The sequence below is a fragment of the Lissotriton helveticus genome, chromosome 7 (assembly GCF_964261635.1).
Source record: "Lissotriton helveticus chromosome 7, aLisHel1.1, whole genome shotgun sequence".
Lineage (NCBI taxonomy): Eukaryota > Metazoa > Chordata > Amphibia > Caudata > Salamandridae > Lissotriton > Lissotriton helveticus.
In genome coordinates, this window is record NC_136068.1 from 37,006,669 (window position 1) to 37,025,958 (window position 19,290).

At 48.0% G+C, this 19,290-nt stretch overlaps 1 protein-coding gene across 1 annotated transcript in view; it reads left to right on the forward strand.

Moving 5' to 3' along the window:
- GSK3A (glycogen synthase kinase 3 alpha) overlaps window positions 1-9,683 on the forward strand; it is a 214,329-nt gene extending 204,646 nt beyond the window's left edge. The window contains exon 11 of the mRNA XM_078651334.1: window positions 6,771-9,683. Coding sequence (XP_078507460.1) covers window positions 6,771-6,847 — 77 coding nt within the window. The 3' untranslated portion in view covers window positions 6,848-9,683. The remainder of the gene's footprint in view (window positions 1-6,770) is intronic.
- Window positions 9,684-19,290: the final 9,607 nt, after the last annotated feature.

Here is a 19,290-nt window from a genome sequence, read left to right on the forward strand (position 1 = left end):
TGCCTTTTACTGCAGTTTCTAATTTTATTTTATCTTATTTTATTATTACTGGCCTCCTACATTGTATGCATTGCTATCACATTGCTATCGTATATTCTAGTGTTATATTTGTTATTGCTGCAATTTGTATGCACATTTATGGGATTCAGTAACTCATTAGTAGTTTAGCCCTATTTTAGCCTGTATTTTATATGCGGCAAGCTGCACGTATCTCACCTCTATCCCCATCACTCACTGTCCGCTACCGCATTTATTTATTTGTTGGTTTTTCGATGTAAGCTACGTCACGATATTGCACTGATTATTACTACCTCATTCAATTCGCTCTGTCATGTAAGCTGCACCCAGCCACTTTCTAAGCCTAGACTGCACTGCTGTTACCTCGTACATTCTAATATGTAACTTGGCTTCCACCTAACCGGTCCTACCTCGCATAGTTGGCTACACGGTGTAAGCTGACTGCTACCTCGTATATAGGATACATTTGGTTAGATGCACCTACGCACTGGCTGCTCGGGGATCACACTGACTTCTACCTCTTATATCTTTGATCACTCACTAGTGTCTTCCTTGGCCCTGTAACTAGCGGCTGACAGTTTGTACTATCGCCCTATTCCCTACACCTAACACCACAGCCTCTCTAAAATGGAGCTCAACGGCAAGCACACTTTTAGAATTAACTACCCCTCCACTCCTCTCTCCAAAAATGCCACTAAACGTTTTAAACACAACTTCTTGAGGTCGCACCCTGAAACACCCTTTGCCGACACTTACTTCTCATCGGGCAAGGGAGCCCTGAATACTGATATCATCTTCCACACCTCACGCAGAGCCCAATGGAGAAAAACTTTCCTATCCCTACTCACAGTCTCCACCACCAGGAAAACAACCCATGGCCTAATTCTCACCATCCCACCTCTTCCCTGGCAGGTCTACCATTACTATCTACAATAACGGGATTGTCCTATTCCAATCCACGGACAAGAACCTGGAATTACTAGACAACCTGTTCCCCAAGTTCAAAGAGCACCTCTCCAAGCTGCGGACCCCCACCCAGAACTCCGCCAGCACTATCACCCTTGACCTCACAGCCACCACCTACTACACCTCTACCCCCAGAACCCCAGTAAATGGCCCACCTGCTGTTAACACCCCCCACTCCCCAAGGACAGTCACAAATACCTCCACCGCACATACTAGCAGCCCCTCTAACATGACCCTTCTTATCCCCACCCATACCCCCCCTCCCATCCCCCCCTCGACAGACACCTCTCCCTCCCCATCTCCCTCTCCACTCCCACCCACGAGTCTCTCACACCTGACACAACAACTCCCACCCACAACACGCCTACATCAGCACACACCTTCACTCGGAGTTTATCCACCCATCCCCCCCACGGCAGACACCTCTCCCTTCCCTGCTCCCTCCCCACTTCCACTCACAACTCTATCTCCCTCCCAACAAAAGATACAGAACATACCTCCTCCCTTACCCTAGCATCCCCCTCTCTCCCACCTCCTATTCTCAGCCCTCACTACCCTCCTGTCTCCCCCACTGTCTTCAGCCTTCACTCACTCTTCTACTCACCAGCACCATCTCCCACTGAAGTCACTACCTATGCTTCCCACCCACCGCCTGCCTCACCTTCATCACCCTCACCCCTCGCCCACAAAGACGTCCACACTGTGAATACCGTAGCACCGCGGAACCCCTCAACAACGCTAGTATACCCCCCCCGATACCCTGCCTGATCACCAGCTCACTACTCCACCACTCACCAACGGCTCTCTCCACCAACACCTTCCCCAATGACCCTCCTGACCTGACTTTATCCACGCTCCAACAAGTCAAAGAGGAAATCTTACAAATCAAAAAAGACGTCCACGCAATCAAAGACCTGCTCTCCTCACAGCCCAGTCTACCTCCCACCATCCCACTACCCTACAAACGACGCACCCTCCCTACATACCCTCGACGACACCAGCAATGACCTACTATCCCCGTTCGCAATAATTCCCACCGCCCCCGGCGTGTTCTCAGCCCCTTATCGGACCACGACCTATGCTCTCTCCTACGCTCTTATGGCCCAGGTCCGGTAAAAGACTTTTCCAACTCACACATCCCCATACCCACAATTCCTACAAACCCTCTGAGGCTCCCAACACTCAACAACAGAGGCTCCGTCCCTAACAACCTCAGAAAAGTTCCCCTCACACTAGAAAGCTCGACCACCCTTCTCTCTCCCAAACTCAAATGCATCCTACTAAACTGCAGATCGGCCCAGAGACATTCCTCCGACATCGCGGATCTCGTCTCAAATAGGGAGCTGGACCTAGCCATTCTAACGGAAACGTGGCTCACTGAAGCCTCTACCCCGATTATGGATATACTAGTCCCCCCCCAATTATCACATCATTAGGCTGGACAGGTCTCCTGGCAAGACGGGCGGGGGAATTGCATGCATTTTTAGGAGCAACCTCTCCGTTACTCAAGTCACCTCCCCCTCCCTTTCCTCCTGTGAACTCCTCTGCCTCGACATCACCAGTGAGGGCAAACAAGTCTGTGCTTTACATATCATCTATCACCCGCCTGGTGACAATCTCATATTCACCCAACAATTCATGGACCTGATCACTTCCAATGCCGGTCGGCAGACCACTCAAATCTACCTGGGTGACTTCAATCTCCACTGGAACGATCAGAAAGACACCGTGGTGAATAGTCTCAACTTTCCTCAATGCGCTTGACCTCACCCAATTATGCGATAAACCAACACACGACAAAGGCGCGATACTCGATCTCATCATTGCCAAAGAGAACGCTATTCAACTGGAGGCGATTCTACCCTGCGATTGGTCAGATCACCACATTATCACCTTCTCTATCAACGAAAAAGTTAAACCTAACCCACCAATCAAATCCAAAACATGGAAAAGGGATCTGAAGAATCTTAACCCCTCCACCCTACCTCCCCACATCGGCAGCCTCCTCCTTCCCCCTTCAGGTGCCTCAGATGTTCAATCACTGACTGACCACTACCGTGACTCTATGAATACAATAGTCAATGAAGTCGCCCCTCTGCAACTGAAGAGTCTCCACCAAAATTTCTAACCCCTGGTATGATGACAGACTCAATGACGAAAGGCGTAATATGCGAATGGCAGAGCGCACCTGGAGATCGGACCCCTCAGCACTGCATCTCAAAAAGCTTAAGAACAAGAGAAATGCCTACTTTAGGAAAATAAAACGCACAAAGTCGGACTTCTTCAGCCGTCAGTTGGACCAAGCGAAGAACAGGCCAAGAAAGCTGTTCGAGCTAATCAAGACCCAAACAAAGGCACAACCCACACAATCAAACAGCACAACAAATGACACCCCACACTGTGAAGCCTTCTCTGCTTTCTTTAAACTAAAGACTGACAACATAAGAAATGACCTCATCATGGATGTAAGCCGATACCCCAACCACACCAGAATGGCAGACACTCAACCTAAAAACAAGGCGTCCTGGCAGTACTTCGATACCTATTCGGAAGAAGCTATACACAAACTGCTCTGCACCTTGAAGCCCTCTAATCACCACACAGACCCTCTACCTGCTAATGCTGTAAAAGACTTTATCCCCTTGCTCCTCCCTCTCTGGACCAAGATCATCAACAGCTCTTTGCAACAAGGACACATTCCAGACTCCCTTAAGGTGGGGCAAGTCACGCCTATACTCAAGAAACCTACAGCTGATCCGTCTGACCTAAACAACTATCGGCCCATCACCAATATCCCCACCCTGGCCAAACTGCTGGAGAAATGTGTCCAACTCCAACTAACAAAACACATTGATCAATTTGACCTCCTCAACCCTCATCAATCAGGCTTCAGAGCGAAACATAGCACGGAAACAGCTATGACGCACATAATTGATGACGCCCTCCAAATTCTGGATCGCAATGAGTCCTGCCTCCTCATCCTTCTTGACCTCTCGTCAGCATTTGACACGGTCAAACATGAGAACTTGCTGGAGCTGCTAAGTTCTAGAATGGGGCTATCGGGAACTGTTCTCAAGTGGTTTTCGTCCTTCCTTCACAACCGGTCTCAGAGGTTCAAGATCGACAATGTGCTATCTACACCTGTGCCTGCAGATCTAGGGGTTCCACAAGGATCCACCCTCTCCCCTACTCTGTTCAACCTCGTTATGGAACCGCTCGCCACCTTGCTTCATGCATCCAATGTTCAATTCCATATGTACGCCGATGACACACAACTCTACCTAAAGCTACAATCCCCGGAAGATATCAAACATCTGAATTCCACGCTTATCAACACCCAATCTTGGCTGGCCGATAATCACCTCAAACTAAATGCTCTGAAAACTGAGTTCCTACTCATCTCACCCCCGGTGAAAATCTCCACCACCCAAACCTGGCTCAACAACCTAACAGCACTCAATGTCCAACCTACCATCGTGGACTCGGCGAAATCCCTAGTCATCACACTCGACGCCAAGCTCAACATGCAGCAGCACGTCAGCAAAGCCACAAAAGCAGCTAATTTCCAAATTAACACGCTGAGGAAAATTAAACCTTTCCTCCCGGCCAAAGACTTCCAAACTGCTGTACAAGCTTTAGTCATCCCTCGAATAGACTAGGGAATTGCGACCCTCAGCGGTCTCCCGCTATCCACAACAGCACCCTTAAGAGCCTCCCTGAACGCTGCCGCGAGACTCATTACTGGCTCTAGAAAGCATTCGCACATATCCCCAGACTTAAAGTCTCTAAAATGGCTGCCTCTTGAAGCCAGAATACAGCTAAAAATTGCAATTATGACTCACACGGCCGTGCACCACAAGGCACCCAGCTACCTCGCTCAAAAGCTGTCTGTGTCAGGAGGTTTGAGATCCAATAGGAGCACAAAAAATCTACTCCTGAAACCTCGTAGATTCCAGAAAGTGAAAACTTACAAGCGCTCCTTCTCAGGAATGGCACCCAGGATCTGGAATGCGCTCCCTCCTGAAACCAGGCTGATCTCCTCCACTGCACTCTTCAAGAAAGAGGTGAAAACCATCCTACTGGCCAAGATCCCCTGAACCGTATAGATGTTGGTTCAGAGACTCTGCATTGCTTTGTATCACTGCTCACCCTATCCCCTGACACTATACTCTACTTGTTGGGGGCACTACTACGCTACTCTCTTACTACCGACCAAGATATGATACACGTTGGTTTACTGATCCACCTGTACACCTCTGTAGTGGGATCAATGACTTGTGCTGTCCTATCTTACTTCCTTACCTGATTGTATATGGATTGGTTTTATGTATGTTTTTATTATCCATGTTATTACCATGTTATTGACTATTATACTGTTCCCATTATCTCTGTTGACTCCTACTGCCCCTTCCCTGTCTTTGTGAAGCGCTCTGATATCTGTAAGGATCCTGTTCGCGCTATATAAAACTTTGAATAAATAAATAAATACCTCCTGCACAGATGTGGGCCTCAGTGTGTGCTTCTTGCTTCTTCGCTCGTTGAGCAGTGGGATCAGTTGCTGGCAGAGTCCAGGCATGAGTCTGTCCTTCCACCCTTGGTCTTAAGTGATTCTTTCTTGGTCCTTTGTTACTGCATACCTCCTACATAGAGATGTCGACTTCCATGTGTTCTTGTTGAGCAGTGGGATCAGTTGCTGGGCACAGTCCAGGCATGAGTCTGTCCTTCCACCCTTGGCCATAAGTGATTGTGGGTGCCCCAATGCTGTGCACGTAGTGCTTGCCCCGTCCTCAACACTAGTCATAGCAAACATTTATTTTTTAAGATGGCCTGTGAAACTATTAATTTGCGATGCAAACTAGATCTTTTGTTAAAAGAAAAATAATGACGTACTAAAATGTCCAATTCAGCTTTGTTTAGGGAAAAATGCTGTGCCATACTTATCTACATGGTTCTGTTCACACAGGGTTAATGGGAAAGTTCATTATTCTTTCGTTTGCAGCCTGAACACACTGTTCTTCCCTGGCGTTGGCTCATTTCAGCCTGTTTTCTCCTGAATATGATGTTTACCATTAGGTGAAACCTCTCCATAGAAGTTATCCAAGCATTAAAGCAACCATCATCCCTTAACCCTTAGTGTCCAGGTAGGGCAGAATGTCCCCTAGGATCTGTCACTGCTGCTGGAAGCCAATGTCCGCATATTCTAGAGAAGCCTCCACCTTCGCCCAGTTTTAATTTTCTGCAGAGTAATGTGGTCAGTGTGCAATGTCAACGGGTATCCTTGCACTGTACTGCAGATTCATGGTGTGTGAATTGCCCGTGTAACATGGACATTAAAAGCCTAAACTGTTGTGGCTGAGCTAAGGTAACCTGTAAGTGTGCAACTGGAGTGCTGATACTGGCATTTTGCGTTTGAGCTCGACGTTCAGATCTGGAAACTCCATCTGAATTTTAACCTCATAGGGGATTGGGATGATGTTGTCCTGACCAGTACACAGCTGTAAACCAACATCCAGCTGCAGGGGGTTCAAGAAGGGATAAGAAATCCTGCATTAACGAAGAGCTATACCAGCAGCAGAATTAGTGCCATATTTAAGTATATTGGTTCTTGTAGTAAGCTTGGATATGCTAGATATGCTTTTAGGGGATTGGGGTTAATGATCTGCAATCTAGAATTTTCTCCCAAGGGAGTTTGAAGGTCTGTGTTGTAAGAGTTTGAGCAATTGGCTTCTTTCAGTGAATTGTAAACCTAGAGTGTGGTCTAATACTTTTATGTTGCTTTGTTGTAGGTGAGAGCAGACTAGGAGCAGACCGAAACCAACTCTCGTCAGCAGAAGCTTCTGGGTCGATCTCCAACACCTCCTGAGAAGTGCTTCACCTGAGATTCCTACACCCACTCTATTCATGCACTCACAAAGCCAGGCTGAACTCCAGGATTACTCCAAACCTCCAGTCTTGTCCCGGCTTGCATTTTTTCTCATCTGTTCTCTCCAACCAAACATCCCTTGGCACACCCCTCAATCCCGGACTTCGCTGTGCACAGGGAACTTTATCCACGTGTCTCTGCTCCAGTCCCAGCTGCTCACTTTCATCGATCAGGGTTGTGACCTCATTGGCAGCACTCCTCATGCTGTTGTGCAGGACCACCTCCCTTCTATGTTGCCCTGATCAACAACTGTGCTCTCCCAGGAAGCTCTTCAGGCATCACATTGCTGCTGCTCCACCTAAGGCTGTCCCCATCTTAATCTTCCCTTTGCAACCTCAGGTCTGGACAGACTGAAAAAGTGAGGAGAATTTATCGAGCTGCTCTACCTCTGTGGGAGCACCATTCCTCTGACTTACCGCGTCAGACCAGGTGTATGGAGTTAATGTTAAGGAGAAAGTGGTCAATTTTCAGCAGAATATGTAGCTTGATGGGTTTCAATAGCATTGCTTCCTCTGGCCTCTCACCATCTGGACCGGAAGCAAGCCCAAAAATAGATGGCTTAAGTACAGTGCTTTTGTGCAAAATTCAAGAGCAAGCGTAGCCTGTTTGGGCGGGAGAGGCCCAAACAGTCTTTGACGGAGCACTGTCATCTGCAGAGCAAGAGAAGCGCAGCAAATAGTGCAGGATGTCCATGCTGCATTAACTGGAACCCGCCAGCTCATCAGCCTTCCTTCATCCCTCCTCGGACATTTATTCAGCAAGTGGCTTCAGACTGGAGGTGGCAAGGACAGCTGGCATAGTGAGTAAGTCTTCTGTGTTGTCCCATGACTAAGGCGCCAACCCTTGGAGAACACCGTAGGATGGCAGAGTATCCCCATTGGATTGAACAGATGAGCAAAGTCACCATCTGTTTCTGGGGTACCTGGACCAGTACCTCCTTGGAAACACCTTCCTGGCGCTACTTGACGACGCCAATGAAAATGATAAATATCTGGAGACTTTATTTTTTCATGTGAGAACTTGAAATGTCTTTTCATTATTTTGTGGTTCTCTGCAAGCCCAAATCCTGGCGCCTTCTGCACAGGCCCGGGTCTCTCCCAGGAACGTGGGGGAGGGATAGAGGGATAGGTCTTTGGTGTCACCAAGAGGCTTGCCTTGCATTTATTGCTTAGGTTTTCTTCCATGGTGACACACCTATCCCCCACCAGCATGTGGGTTAATGGCTCATTTTAACGTTGAACCAAAAACTCCCCTCCGCCACATGTTTAAAAGTGATTTCAGCAATCGGGCCAGATTTTAATCTTTATTTTACCTTTTTTGTTTTAACTCCCTTTCCTATGTATTTTTAATTTTATTTGGAGGACATTGCGCGTGCTGCGTGCCTCGGACCGACCTCCTCACCTTGGACAGTGTGTATTTATTCAGGGCGGGGGGCATCTCTTTGCTGCTAGATTAAACACACAGACACACGTAGAATCTTTTTAAGCGCTTTGGGGTTTTTGCCTCTTTCTTTTTAAACATTCTTGATTTAAATGTATTTTTTTTATCTGCTGATTGCCCATAAGGGTAGGGAGATGGGCTGTTCTATTAATTTAACTGTTATGGAAAACTCAGTTGTTCCTGCCTCTTTTCCCCGTTTTCATGTGTGGGAGGGGATGGCTTTTAAGACTAACTTGGTAGAGAGTGGATTATCTTTTTTTAATTTAAATCGTTTCCTTAACTGGAGAAATGCTACAGACTCGCTCTTATTTTGGTTGAAGGACCATCCCATCCGAAAAGGACAGAAGAGTGGGAAAAGGCAGAGGTGCCTCTCTTAATCACTTCTTAAGTGAGTGTTTTGGGAAGGCTGTACATTACCTGCAGGCCTTAACCTAATTTGTACGTTTTGTGTGGTCAAAGGAATGAGTGAGTTCATTCTCTTCAATCAGAAATGTATCCCATGTGACTCTCACATGTTGGTGCTCCTGGATAAATTGGTGCGATAACACCCCTCAAATAAGTTCATGTAATTGTCCAATACAGCCATATGTGGCCGATCACGCTCGGTCGAAACACCCGTAGGATTGGAAGCCCTTTTGTATGTTCATAGTGGGCTGTGCCCTTACTGACTGACAGTACCTGGAAGGGACCATCACACCACTGGTTACAATTCCATCATGCCCAGTCACTTGGCCGTGTCCTGGTGATGGTAGCCTATCGCCACCCATGGATTGGGAATGTAAACAAAAGGAGAACACTGATAAAGGGTTTGTTTCATCCCATTCATTGTTCATGCCTCTTGGTTCCTTATGTGAGGTACTTTGTGCCCTCAGTGCCACATCTTCTCCTGGCCACTATCTCCCACCCTTCTGGGGCTTTACTCCCACATGGATTTCCAGCGGACCGTCCTCTCTGCTGAAGTTACTTTTAAATTGATTTTTTTTTTCATCCAGGGAAAGACATGCTTACTTGTAAATATTGTTTCCTCATTAGTAAGGGATACTACTTACATTTAACTAAATGATTTAGTTATAAATTGTGTAAATATATTGTTATCATTTTTCTTAATTAAAATGTTTCAATGAGCCCCTGATACCTGCCCCTCGCCCACAAACCACCTGTTCTTTATTTGCTCTGTCCCGCTGTTCACCACCTTTTTAGAGTTGATGGTAAAGCCGTATCTTGATGTTAGATGCAGGAAGCTAGAGCCTAGCGTGCAGAAACAGACCCATATTGTGCTAGTTTTTCTTAGGTTTTGGCTGTGTACAGAACATCAATAAATTATTGGCATGTGGCAGGGGGCCTTTGCAGTTTCGATGTTGTTGTGACAGCAGATGGTGGTTGACATAAATGGGGAAATGTTTGCGACTCCACAATGTTACCTAAGCTGTCTGGTTGGAAGCACGGTCAGCTCTGGGATAGTGGGTGAGGCTGTGCAGTTGGAATATGCATTTTAATGTGTATAGCTGGGGAGTGGTATAAATGTGACTGCCTAGGTAAGATAGTCCTACATTTTGGTGCCCTTGATGGCTGGAGGAGCCACTTTGCTGTAGGAAAAGACTACTCTACGCAATTGCCTCCATGCTGCCCTTCACTGTATCTGTGCTGAAGAGCGATTGGCCACTGTAGTTTGTCCTAGTGGTTGCCCTGCCTTCAGCCTCTGGAAATGTGATGTAAGGGCAGCAGTACTTGGGTATTACATCTGAAGCCCCCACTGCTATTAGACTGCTCCCTAGAGTTTAGAAACCAGCTTTTGCCATTTAATGAGCTGGCCCTTCAGACTTTAATATTAGAACTAAAGCTCTTGTATCTGTTATGGAGCTGATTAGTGGAAGGACATTCTGATGCCTTGTAGTTTTTGTAGTCTGAATGGCTGCATAAGCCTTAGATAGCTGTGGAAACTTTCATAACAAAAATCAGTATTCTTGCACAGTTGTACTTTGCTTCCACTTTCTGCTATTGGGAGCCATGATTTTACGCTGTGGATCGTACCTTGATGTTTTAGGGAAGCGGAGCTTCGGGCTGGGAAAGACATCCTTGGAGCTGTATCAGAGCTTCAACTAGGCGCTACTACCTCAACCCAATGAGGCACACTTGTGTCTTTTAAGGAATGCATGGCTCCTTCATCGCCTCATTTGCAAGGCATCCTATGAGAATGTACGAGTTGCATTGTAGGAAAAAACTGTAAAAATCATCAAACGTTCCTGCGAAGTCATTAGAGAATTACATGGGGCAAAAAGTAATTCATAGTTGTTCAGCGGTTAACAGTTAAATTTCAATCAAATAAGCAGGTTGAAGCATGCAGCCACACCTGTATAAGTGCCGCTGTATTCCAGTGTGCTCCTCTACAGGTTCAGGCAAGCAGCAAATCAAATTACACAGCGTACTGCTGGTCGAGGGGGAGTATGTTGTGGGACATGCTTGCATCAGATGCTTGATGCAGGCCTGTCACTGCTTGGATTGCTTACTAAGTTAATGCTGAGGACTGTGGTGACTTAAGAGTTCTCTACTGGATATATTAAATCTAAATTACGTGTTCGAGGCATGTGGGCTGCTGAAATCATATCTGTGCATAGATCGCCGCCTAGTGTTGGGTGCTGATGATTGCACATTGTTGTCCTGGAAGAGTCTTCGAAGTATCACGAGATAGGTGGCTCCTCCCTCGGACTACAGTGCGCATGGGCATCCTCAGATTGTTTTTTTCCGCAATTGGGTTCGGATGCACTTTCCAGCACTCAAAGTTCGGAATAGAATTAAACTTTTCAAAAAGGCCAAAAGGCCTTCGGATTCGTCCGTATTGTTTTCGATCGGTACAGAAAAGCTTCCTTCATAATTTACTTGCACTCCGGTCGTCGAATCGGGCCGTTAGGCCTTCTCGACGCCACGTGGACCGACGGTCGATGGAACGAAGTCCATTCAAATATTGCCCGCAGTGCAACTCAAAGTTTTGCAGCGTGAATCTTTCTGGATTCACTATGCTGTGCATTATTCCGCGGTCTTGTGGTTGGGTCCGGATTCGTAGTCTTTTCTTTGTTTTTTTTTTTTTGTTTTTTTTTTTTCTCTTTGCCCAGGTGGGCGTCGGCGTCACATCCCCTTTGGGTGTATTTCCGGTGACGTCGGCATGCTTCCTGCGGAAGCTCCCACTCTTGGGCGCCATCTTCAGATTCTTTTTTTCCGCGGTCGGGTCTGGATCGTTCCCGTTTGGGCTCCAGACATTTTTGGAGAAAGAAGAAAGAAAATACAGAAAAGACGAGGAGAAGTCATCTGAAGACTCCAGGGGACTTCACCGACGAAAGACAAGCAAAGATAAGGCGTTTTCCATCCAGATCTTCGACGACCGTCGACGAACACGCGACCAGAGAGGCCCTGGACGCTCGAGGATGGACAACACGCCGTTCAAGTTCTGCCGAAACTGCCACCACAAGTACGCGCAGAAAGACCAGCACCCGGTATGCAACCTTTGCCTACCGGTGGACCACGAAAGCGGAGACTGCAACGCCTGTTCCGCCTTCACCCCGAAAACCCTTCGTGTGAGAGAGAGGCAGAGGGTAGCACACGCCACCCTGCAGGGGAAGGCCCCGACCCCGTCGCTCTACGAGCTGGGGATGTCCTCCGAGGAAGAAGACAACGCTGCCGCCGAAGACGACTGCTACACGGTCGTAGAGACCGATTACACGAAGACTTCTGACAAGGTAGGAGACTCTTCGGCCCCCAAGAACCCGAGAGACTCTGAGTCTCGAAAAATCGAGGGCAAGACCCCGAAAGCGCCGACGCCAAAAAAGGCGGCGTCCGCGACTACTCCCAGGCCCAGCGGATCCTCAGAGAAGGAGTCCCCGGCGCCGAGAGCTGCTGATCAGCAGAAGACGTCGAAAATCGTCCCCGAAAAGGATCGATCGACGAGGGAGAAAGACCCGAAACTGTCGACGACGACCAGAGACCCGATATCCGGTTCGACGTCGAAAACTTCGACTCCGAGAGGCACGGCGACGAGCCATCCGTCGAAGAGACCGGCGGAACCATCCGACGCGGAACACGCGGCCGAGATGGAAAAGAAAAGAAGGCGCCTCGAGGCAGAAATGGAGAACTTCATGCAGCGGAAAAAAGATTTCGACGCAAGGATGAAGGCCTTCACGATCCCTCTCAAGACCAAGCCACCAGTGCTGGAGGCGGTCGAGGAGGAAGAAGAGGAGGTCGCAGAAGTCACCGAGCAAGACCGGGACGTCGAGGTGTTCGACGACCAGGAGGAGTACGAGAATCCCCACGAGAGCTACAGCTATGGGGAGGAAGATGAGGGCAGGACAGACACAGAGTCGGCGCCCTATGACCTTCAGGATGTGGATTACATCGATGTCGAGACCGACAGCCCGGAGGAGGTGGTCGACACCTACCCCTCGAGGCCCTCGCCGCCGGACGACATCGGGGCCTACAACGCGGTGATACAATCTGCCGCAGCAGCTTTCAAGCTCAAGCTCGACGAAGAGAAGCAGAAAGCAGACTTTCTTCTGGAAACATTGCTCCCAACACAAACGAGGAGCCAGTTCCTCCCGATGCTCGAGAGCGTCTTGGCTCAGGGGAAGGAAGCTTTCAGGGAGCCCGCAACATGCAAGGCAGTGACTCCCAGAACTGAGAAGAAGTACAAGCATGCCGCAAAGGACCCGGCCTACATTCAGGGCACGGTCTCCGCAGACTCCATTATCACGGCCACAGCAAGGAGGAGGGCTAACGTACCCACTACCTCGGGCCCGCCACCGGATAAGGAGAGCAAAAGGATGGATCTGGTGGGCAGAAGGATCGAACGGAATGCCGCGACCCACTGGCGCATGGCTAATTCCAACGCCCTGGTGAACAGACACATGTACCAAATCATGGAGGGACTGGGACAGTTGGTGAAGGACTTGCCCCAGGATGCCAAGCAGAAAGCCGAAAAGCTAATTGAAGAGGGGAAGAATGCTGCAAATTCTTGCCTAAAGACGGCTCTGGATGGGGCAGACACGGCCAGCAGGCTCATGATGATGGGCGTCACGGAAAGGAGACACGCCTGGCTCAGGATATCCGGTTTCAAACCGGAGGTGCAACACAGCATCCTGAACACCCCGTTCAACGGCAGTACGCTTTTCGGACAAACAGTTGATGAGCAACTCAGCCAACTTAAGAAGGATAACGAAACAGCAAGATCCATGGGAGCATTGCAGTTCAGAGGGAACAAGAGGGGCACCCCGTCACGGAGGCCCGGCGGAAGAGGCGGAAACCAGCCAGGTACTTCACACCAGGCTTTCCAGCAAACGCACCAGGCAGACTCGCAGGGTCAGCAGGGCCATCAGAAACAGCCCTGGCAGTACCAACAAAGAGGCCAGTCCTTTCGAGGGAGAAATGGACGAGGACAAAATAGAAGAGGGGGCCAGCAGCCCACCTCCAAGTGACTTCGAAAAAATCCGTGTGCCCACCCACAAAAAAGATCCCAGGGGGCAGCACGTACAGATGGGTCAAGACAAACTAGACACCCACGACCACAGGACACCAGTGGGAGGGAGATTAAGATTCCACCTCCAGGAGTGGAGAGGAATCACATCAGACAAATGGATCCTCAACATTATCCAATTCGGATACTGCATAGAGTTGGAGGCGAGGCCAACAAGCAGAAAACCAAGAAGAAAGCCGCTAGCAAGCAAGCAGCTGCAGTGCCTTCAGGAAGAAGCAAAAGAAAGCGGTTAAAAGTGCTACACTTTCCAGCACTCCAAGTTCGGAATAGAATTAAACTTTTCAAAAAGGCCAAAAGGCCTTCGGATTCGTCCGTATTGTTTTCGATCGGTACAGAAAAGTTTCCTTCATAATTTACTTGCACTCCGGTCGTCGAATCGGGCCGTTAGGCCTTCTCGACGCCACGTGGACCGACGGTCGATGGAACGAAGTCCATTCAAATATTGCCCGCAGTGCAACTCAAAGTTCCCGCATACAGATAAGCATCCTGTGTGCAACAAATGTTTATCACCAGATCATAATGAAGATAATTGCCTAGCTTGTGCCCAATTCCGGTCCAAAAAGACGATCCGGAATCGGCGGGCAGCAGGGCAAGAAATGCAGAGGTCGGCACCGGAGCCTGAGAATATCTTCGACGATGAGGAAGAACTAGTTGACGCCGAAGACTCGGATCAAGAGGAAGATCAATACTCCGAGCACGACTCTGAATATTATGTCGATGAGGAAGAACAAATGGTTGAGGAATACGACCAAGACATCGTAGCTGTCGAAGACTACTCCGATGACAACGGGGGGGGGGGGGGTGAACCGTGAGTACACCACCCCACACAGACACTACACCAATATCAGTCTCAGGTCGAGGCATCGCCAACAGGCCTTAGCCAAGATCTAAATACTGGTTCTATAGCCCCGCAATTCCGCCCAGATAAGAATATACAAAAAGAGCCTTCTGAGACACGTAATCCAAAGCCGATTCAATCAAAACCGAAAGTCATTGACACAACAGTCTTCGGACACAAAGGGCGCCGAGCCGAAGGCCAGCGTTCCATATAAACCTTCGAAACCAAGGGCCGTCGACTCGAACAAATCCAGTCCGACAGCCGGAAAGGGACAAAAGGTTGTTGAAGGCAAAAGGGCTACACCCAAGGCGGGCGTCGAACCGAAAGTAGACCAACCGATAGCTGTCGAACCGAAGCCCATCCATCCAAAGAAGGGCATCGAGCCAAAACCGCAGGCTCAGAGGACACCTCTACAGCCGAACAAGCCAGGACACCCAACGAAGGTTATTGAACCGACAAAAGTAATCGGTCCGAAAAAAGTGGTGCAACCTGTAAAAGACGTCGCACCGACAAAACCTGTCGGACAGACTATAAAGCCTCAAAAGCAGATCCAGGCACCAAAAACGGTCGACCCGAATAAAGGCATCGAACCGAAAAAGGTCAAACCTAAAACTACAGCGCAAAGGCAAAAGACTGTGGAAGAGGAGATCATCCATCCAGACCCCTCTACAGAAGATCAGTCCAAACTATATATTGACCCAAATACTGGGAAAGTGACTGTTTATACAAGGAAGAAAAGACCAGTGCCTGCTGAAGACTTTTCTAAAATACCACTCAAAAAGAAAAGAGACTGTGCAACCTCTCCTATTCTTTTCCAACCTATCTGTCCAGCTATGCCTACTACTCCATATGCACCATACTCACCTGCACGCTCTGACTACAACCCAGATGTAGATCAGGACGCAGATGTGAGTTTTGGATATCCACAAAACCCATATGTAGACCCCAACTCACAGCCATGGGGAGGGAATGACCCAGACACTGATGGGGCTCAACCCATTACAGACACACATGTATACCCAGTTAAGCAATCACCTACAGAAGACACAGTGGCTTTCAACTCATTAATAGACAGAGCAGCACTCTACCATAATGTAGATATGCATTCAGAAGCTATAGAGGAAGATTTTCTGTTTGATACACTTGCAACATCAGAAAAGAGTGTCAAAACACTTCCAATGTTAAAAGGGGTCCTCAAGCACGCAAATGACATATTCAAAGACACTGCTAGGGCACATGCGTCAACCCTAGAATTGAAAAAAAGTATAGGGCTGCACCAGTAGACCCTACTTACATCAGGGTACAACTGCCTTTAGACTCATTGGTGGTATCCAACGCACGAAAGCGTGCTAATTCACAAACTACTGGAGAGGCTCCTCCTCCTGATAAGGAGTCCAAGATTTTAGAAGCATCAGGCAAGAGAGTAGCAGCTCAAGCAGCAAACTCATGGAGAATAGCCAACACGCAGGCCTTGCTGGCTAGATATGACAGGGCGCACTATGACAGTCTAGAAGGACTTCTCCAACACTTACCTGAGCCTTTCAAGGAGCAGGCAGATGAACTTATACAGGAGGGAAAGCTCATCACCAATGCCTCCATTAAGTGTGCTCTAGATGCGGCAGATACAGCTGCCAGAACTATCAACACAAGCGTACTGCTTAGGAGACACGCATGGCTTCGCATATCTGGATTTAAAAATGGAGTCCAGGCCACAATTCTTAACCGGCCAATAAACCCAGATTTTTTGTTTGGTCCAGCAGTTGACTCAATTCTGGACAAAATGAAAAAGGACACAGAGACTGCAAAGTCAATGGGAGCTCTTCAGTCCCAACAACACAGAGGCTCCTTTTGTCGCTCCAACTATAGAGGAGGAGCGCGAGGTAACACATCGCAGCAATCCTCCACATACAAGACTAATACACAATCCACATACAATAAAAACACAAATCGTGGTGGATACCGAGGAAATAACAATAGCAGAGGTCGTGGAGGCAATACCAATAGATCCTCCACTAATACCAAACATTGACTTCTTGGCACTACCCCCAAACCATACAACACCGGTCGGGGGAAGAGTACAACAGTTCCTACCAGTCTGGCTAAACATCACTACAGACAAGTGGGTCAGGCACATTATCCAACAGGGCTATTGCCTAGAACTCGCATCAACACCACCCAACATACCACCCGTACACTGTCCAATGTCAAAGGAACATATAACATTGTTGCAGCAAGAGGTCATCAGTATGCTGCAAAAGGGGGCCATAGAACCAGTCCCATAAAACATCAAGGAACAGGAGTATACTCACTATACTTCCTCATTCCCAAAAAGGAGGGGTCTCTCAGACCAATATTGGACCTCAGGCCCCTCAACCACTACGTTTTATCAGAGCACTTTCACATGCTCACTCTGCAACAAGTCTTACCACTGCTGCGGCAGGGAGACTTCCTAGCAACTCTAGACCTCAAAGACGCATACTTTCATATACCAATACACCCTGCTCACAGAAAGTATCTCAGGTTTACAATTCAAGGACAACACTACCAGTTCAAAGTCCTACCATTCAGTGTAACAACAGCTCCACGGGTGTTCACAAAATGCCTAGCGACAGTGGCGGCGCATCTCAGGAGACAACACATTCATGTGTACCCCTATCTGGACGACTGGCTAATACATGCGCCAACAGCCCACCAATGTGCCAGCCACATGTCAAAGACCATTCATCTCCTGCACAGTCTAGGTTTCTCGCTGAAGTACCCAAAGTCACACCTACAACCCTCCCACGTACAACAGTACCTGGGAGCGACAATAGATCCACTAGCAGCAAAGGCATATCCAAACACAGCACGGATCAATAGAATGCAAACGTTAATCCAAAGGTTCAAACCACAACACTCATTGCCAGAACGAGTGTTTCTGCAACTAATAGGCATGATGGCCTCGTGCATATTCATAGTCCCTCATGCCAGGCTACATATGCGTCCACTACAGGAGTGCCTAGCAAGGCAGTGGAACCAGGCTTAGGGACAATTAAAGGACTTGGTGTTGGTGACCAGTCGGGCAGACAACTCTCTGCATTGGTGGAATCCACAAAACCTTTGCAAAGGACGACTGTTCTAGGAGCCTGTCCCACAAATAGTGATAACAGCGGACGCATCCCTGCTAGGCTGGGGAGCCCATGTCCTGCATTACACAGTCCAGGGACTATGGACTATACAACAGAAAAAGATGCACATCAACCTACTGGAGTTGATGGCGGTCTTTCTAGCATTCAGAGGAACATGTTTCTCATGGCAGAACACCTCCCAGGCAAGGACAATCAAATAGCCGACCTGACCAATAGGCACAGTCAACAGATGCACGAATGGGAGATTCACCCCAATGTGCTCCAACCATTCTTCCGGCAGTGGGGACAACCAGAGATAGATCTGTTTGCCACAAGCGAAAACACAAAATGCCAGTACTTTGCCGCCAGGTTCCCACACTCGCAGTCGCAGGGCAATGCGATATGGTTGAACTGGTCAGGCAAATTTGCATACGCTTTTCCACCAGCTCCATTAATACCGCGAGTGGCACGCAAAATGCTCCAACATTCGCTGATGCTAATCCTAGTTGCTCCCACATGGGCGAGGCAACCATGGTACACAACGTTCCTAGAACTGTCAGTGGTGCCTCATCAAAGACTGCAACTCACACCCAGGCTTCTAACTCGGAGCCATGGCGAAATCCAACACGCAGACCCGCAATAGCTGAACCTGGCAATCTGGCTCCTGAAATCCTAGAGTTTGGATAACTGAACTTGCCTCCAGACTGCATGAATATTATCAAAGAGGCATGACGACCCACTACCAGGGCATGTTATGCAGCTAAGTGGAAACGTTTACTGCAGTAACAATAATATAAACCCATTAGATGCTTCTACACAAAACATCATTTGCTATTTCTTGCACCTACAACGTTGCAATTTAGCCTACTCATCCATCAGGATACATTTAGCTGCGTTAGCAGCATATCTCAAAAACAGGCACCACCTTTCACTGTTTATGAGTGCCAGCAATTAAAGCATTTATGGAGGGACTGAAACGAGTAATTCCCCCAAAACACCCACCTTAACCAGTCTCGAATCTAAACATCGTTTTAACCAGACTTATGGGACCACCTTTTGAACCACTACACATGCGAACTACAATTTCTTACTTGGAAGGTGGCTTTCCTTATTGCCATTACTTCACTTAGAAGAGTTAGTGAGCTGCGAGCCCTAACTATTCAAGAGCCATTTATTTGAGTAGTTCTCAAAACAAACAATAAATTCATGCCAAAAGTGGTATCCCATTTTCATATAAATCAAACAATAGAACTGCCAGTGTTCTTTCAAAATCCACAGACATTAGCTGAAAGGGCCTTGCATACTCTAGATGTCAAGAGAGCTGAGCTATACTATATAGATAGAACTAAGGCATTTCGAAAGACAAAACAGTTGTTTGTTGCTTTCTCACCGCAACACAAAGGCAACCCTATTTTAAAATCGGGTATAGCCAGATGGATCGTTAAGTGCATTCAGATATGTTATTTAAAGGCAAAACGCA